This window comes from Heterocephalus glaber, unplaced genomic scaffold, assembly GCF_053883595.1.
Source record: "Heterocephalus glaber isolate CG9 unplaced genomic scaffold, H.glaber_assembly_v1.0 deba00001504, whole genome shotgun sequence".
Lineage (NCBI taxonomy): Eukaryota > Metazoa > Chordata > Mammalia > Rodentia > Bathyergidae > Heterocephalus > Heterocephalus glaber.
This window is the reverse complement of record NW_028258324.1, coordinates 37,682,826-37,687,917: the sequence shown is the minus strand read 5'-3', so window position 1 is coordinate 37,687,917 and position 5,092 is coordinate 37,682,826. Positions and strand designations below refer to the sequence as shown.

The 5,092-nt window shown below is 39.7% G+C and overlaps 1 protein-coding gene across 1 annotated transcript; it reads right to left on the bottom strand.

Moving 5' to 3' along the window:
• Positions 1–234: 234 nt before the first annotated feature.
• On the bottom strand, positions 235–2,993 carry Arl14 (ARF like GTPase 14). Its single transcript, XM_087186461.1, has one exon. It carries the CDS (start codon positions 2,877–2,879, stop codon positions 2,304–2,306), a length of 576 nt encoding a protein of 191 aa, XP_087042587.1. The 5' UTR covers positions 2,880–2,993; the 3' UTR covers positions 235–2,303.
• Positions 2,994–5,092: the final 2,099 nt, after the last annotated feature.

Below are 5,092 nucleotides of genomic sequence, written 5' to 3'. Positions count from 1 at the left end.
TTGAAGATTACTAGAAAGATTCAGTTTGTTAAAAATAAGGAAGTCAGGGCTGCGGATTTAGCTCAGTGGTTCTGGCGCCAGCCTTGCAAGCGTACAGTCCCAAGTTCAATCCCTGGTACCAAAAAAAAAAAATAAGGACATTGTAAGGAAATGTGTATTTGAGGTTGTAATTATTTTGTTAAACTTAGGAAAATCTCCACTATGAACATTTAACCCTGCCTCCCCTACCCCAGATCTTCCTGAAATCAGAATCTCTTTTTGCCACAATGAATGTTTCTTATATCTGTTATTGCAGTTAATTTACTTTGTCTGGCTTTTTTTTCTTTTGGTACCGGGGATTGAACTCGGGACTTTGCACTTGTGAGGGAGGCAGTGGAACCACTGAGCTAAATCCCTGGCCCAGTCTGGCTTATTTTTTATGAACTTTACTACTATGAAAATAATCTGTGTTGGCATGGAGTTGGTTTTTTTTTTTCTTTTTTGGTGGTGCTGGGGGTCAAACCCAGGGTCTAAAACATGCTAGGTGAAGTGCTCTATCACTGAGCAATATCCCCAGCCCTGGATCTATTCTTATTTGTATGTTGGAAGCTCAATGAAGACAGAGATCATGCCTTGTCTATAAAACAGTATTGCTGGGCGTGGTGGCACATGCCTGTAATCCCAGCACTTGGGAGGCTGAGAGGCTGAAGCAGGAGGATCACCACAAGTTCCAGGCCAGCCTAGGCTACATAGAGTTCAAGGCCAGTCTGAACTACATAGCGAGACTCAAAAAACAAAAACAACCCAGTATTACGACAATTAACAGCACAGGCCTTGTAGTCAAACACACTTAAGTTTGAGTCTTGTTTCTGGTACTCCTCAGTTAAAATACAAAGTCTTTTAAGACCTTGCTTAGTCTCAATATTCACATCTATAAAGTTGAGATAATAATGCCTATTTTGGTCAGAGCATTTGTGAACATTAAACAAGAAGATATATAAATGCACTTAGCCCAATGTTCAGCACATACAAGTATTCAACCAATGTTAACTATTATGTATATGTCTACCTTGAATCCTGCTATGTAGCAAGAAGAAAGCACTCAGATCTTTGCTGAACAAATCATGGCTGAGAAAAGGAAATCATGAAAGAAATCCAGGGGCAGCACCCTTGACTTATTATAACTTTATTTTCCTCTGTGTTAAGATTTGTGGTCCAGGAGACAGCTGTAGAGGCTGGAGTACTGCTTCCAGCCCACCTGAGCCTTGTTGGCGGTGGGGTAGGAAGAAAAAGTCTGTTAGTACCAGGCCCTCTCTGGAAGTTCTGAGCCTCTCCTGTGAGTTCCAATTCAATCTTCAGTTTCTTTGCCTCCTCCTCCTGGTCACAATGCCTCTGGAGAGTCTCCTGGAGATGGGAACTTTATGTGACTAACCTGCACCTTCAGGGAGTTAGGGATCTTAGACACCATCTCCAGCATGAAGCACTTCCTGTTTCCTGGTCCAAGAGTCTCTCCTGCAGTAAAAACAGAGCTTACTGCTCTACTGTAGCTACCAGCTTTAACTTGTCCCCCTTGTGGCTTGCATGTGACTTTATGCAATGACTATTACATTGAATTCCACTGAAGCAGGTGTTAGAGCTGCAGCCTAGAGCTGAGCCCTGAACTCAGATCTTGCTCTGAATTCCAAGATACTACCTGAGTTCCCAGAACTTTAAGTTACATACTTCTGCTTGATGTAGGAGAGCACAGCCCCTGGGCAATTAGCCTGTGGTACATTGTTTAAGATTCGGTAGTTCTCAGCAATAGATTTCAAAACTCTGGAGTAGGGGTGGGGGGATACGACTTTGTTTAGGGAACAAAGATTTACAAAATATTAACATCAATTTTTTCCCTCTCTATAATTAAAGTTCTTTTTTCTTATCACTCTGCTATTCCATAGGAACATGATAGAAAATCAATACCTGTAGTCCCTGGAAACAATCTGAAAGAATTCTAACTCTTTTAGCAAACAGCTCATTTAAACTTTAGTAGTCATATAAAATTAATAAAGTAATAATTTACTTGTTCCAAATATTACTATTCTGGATTGTCTAACATGTTAAAATTTTCCAAAATATAATAAAACCTTCTAGATGATCATTACCACAGGGTTTTTTAAGCTCTCGGGTAAAAAATAAGTATTTTCTAGTGTTGTTTGATTGAAATTAGTTGAAATAACATCTGAAGAAAAGTTTACCAATTGTTTACTTGCTTTTCTCGCTTTATGGAAAAAAAGTTACCATATTGTCATCAGTGTCTCTTTTGAGGCTTGGACCTTTTCATGGCCTCATTTCTGCTTGAAGAATGCTGAAGTGTCTCTTGATTTCATATGGCTTTTCACAAATCCTGTTAGTTTCTCGAATCCTTCAGTCAGCCCGTCACCTGTGATGGCACAGCAAGGCTGCACGTACCAGTTCCGGTCACTGCAGAGCTTCTTCACTTGGAACATTCTAGTAATGTCCTCAGCGGTCAGAGCTCCAGGAACATCTTGTTTGTTAGCTAATATGACAACAGGCACATTTTTAATATGTTCATTCTTCAAGACATGCTTAAATTCTTTCCGGGAGGCTTCCAGTCGCTGTTTGTCTGTGCAGTCCACAACATACACCAGCCCATCAGTATTCTCACAGTAATAGCTCCAAACAGTTCTCATTTTTTCTTGTCCTCCAACATCCCAGACTGTGAGTGAGAAACTGCTTTCCAATTGGATCATCTCCACATTGAAACCTATTGTTGGGATAGTTGTAACATCCTTAGCAAGCTTTAATTTATAAAGGAGAGTAGACTTCCCAGCTGAGTCAAGTCCGAGAAGAAGAATATGAGCTTGCTTGGCTTTCAGGGCTTTAGAGCTTAGCAGACCCATTTTAGGCTTTTTCTTCTTTAAAGAACTTTTCTTTTGGCTAGAGACGGTGTGTCCTTTCTGGATCTTGCATGAAAATATTTGGAAGAAAAGAAAGCAAATGCTTCATGCTACAGTATAGCCTAAGAGCAGGGGCCTACGTACATTTATATTGTAGCTTATCAACTTGACTATAGGCAAACAGTATTTTATTTGCAGTCCCAGCCAATCCTGAGAAACCTGTGGTGTAACCAGCCAGTGTCACAGTGACTCAAAGGGGACATTCTTTGTGAGTGAGTAGGATTAGGAGTGGCCTGCCTAGCTGAGGGTGCAACTTTATTTTCTTCTAGTTGCTAAAAATGGGGAGAAAATCAAAGGCTCAGCTATCCCAGGAGTAGGGCTTGGCAGCAGAATGAAAACAACTTTTTAACTTAAGTAATATTGGACTTTTTGTAGAACTTCTGTAGTTATTGACAATTTATCCTCTCCCAATTGTAAATAAGTAACCAGGCTAGACTGTAAAGAGAGCTTATCTTCCACTCCCTCTGCAGTATCTAAAGTACTTTCCCCTTACTCAGGAAATGTGAAACCACCCACACTTAACTGAACCTTATTCTCACAATCAGAGCATCACTTCCTGAATTTTCCAAGCTGAGTATTTATCCACAGAACCAAATTTATAGAGGGAAATTTATAACATAAACATTTCTGAATTAAGCAGACAGTCTGATGAAAGATAGCAAATTAAAAATTGTCCTTCCCAGGACTCCACCAAGTGATGGCAAAGAAATAAAAAGAGCATGTAAGCCCAAAAGGAAGAAAAGCAAAAGAGTCCATCAGAGATTGACAGAATGCAATAAAATTCTGGAAGATGGAAAATAAAAAGATGAATAATGCCTAATATAGTAGGATAAAGCTGGGGCTTAGGTAAAGTAGGTACACTGGAGATAGACATGTGCAGGAATGACTGAGAGAAGGGGTACAGCAGAGGAAAATAACTACAGGGCTAAAAACAGAAGAAAATAACTACAAGTCTCAATAAGGAACAGAAGCATGGGGCCAGGGATTTAGCTCAGTGGTTCCATCACCTGCCTCGAAAGAGCAACGTCCTGAGTTCGATCCCTAGTACCAAAAGGAACAGAAGCACTTACACACACACATGTGCACACTCACACACACACATACACACACACACACACACACATATCCCTGCCTGCCCAGTGACCACCCTGGCAAACAAAACAAAACAAAACCCAGAAGAGGTGTTTTTTGTTTGCTTGTTTGTGTTTTTGGTTTTGCGCTAGTGGGGATTGATCCCAGTGCCTTCACACTGAGCTGCATCCCTGGCTCTCTCTTGTTCATTTTTTGTTGTTGTTTTTGAGACGGTCTGGCTAACTCACTAAATTTTCCAGGCTTGGCTCAAATTTACAATCTTCCTACTTCTGCCTCCCAGAGTGCTGGGATTACAGACATATGCCATTGCCACCATGCCCAGCTAAGATTTTTCTTCTAACGAAATTGACCTCAGGAAAAACAATTAAGAATCTTTTTTGTGACAGTTTTGAGTTTCCCAGCATAATGTGTAAATCAGCATTGAGTTAGCCTATAGCCAACCTGGCAAGTGGTGAACCTTTTACAGAGTTCCCTCACAACTTTGTAGTGCACAGAAGGTTCTATTTTAATTTATAGCATGCCTTTAATGAGAGAAAGATTAAGACAAAAGAACTCTTCAAGAAAGTTTAAATAAAGGTGGTGCTGGGAAAAGAGCAACATTTTCATTAAGTTCTAATTAAAGTTTACATTTCATTGAACATTGTCATTAAATTTTTGTAGAGATTTGAGATATGATATCCATAAAGCAAGAAACAGCATATCACAATAATATATGTACATCCGTATTTATAACAGCACAGTTTGTAATAGCTAAATCTTGGAAGCAGCCCAAATGCCCATTAACTGATGAATGGATAAAGAAGATGTGATTTTTTTTATACATTGGAGTACTACTCAGCCATAAGGATAAACTTGAGACATTGCTAGATAAATGGATGCACCTTGAGACCATACTCAAGTGAATTAAATTGGAAACGTGTAAATATCACATTGTTTCTTTGGTGTGAGAAACTGAAAGTGTAAATTAGGACCAAAATGTATAATAGATATTGTGAAATGGGAAGAAAATGTTCAAATGGGAAGGGAAACTAGGGAGGGGGAAGGGGGAAAGAAAAGAAGGAAGG

Excerpts from the sequence above, each read along its gene's own strand:
- Arl14 (XM_087186461.1), bottom strand. The coding sequence starts at position 2,879 with ATGGGTCTGCTAAGCTCTAAAGCCCTGAAAGCCAAGCAAGCTCATATT.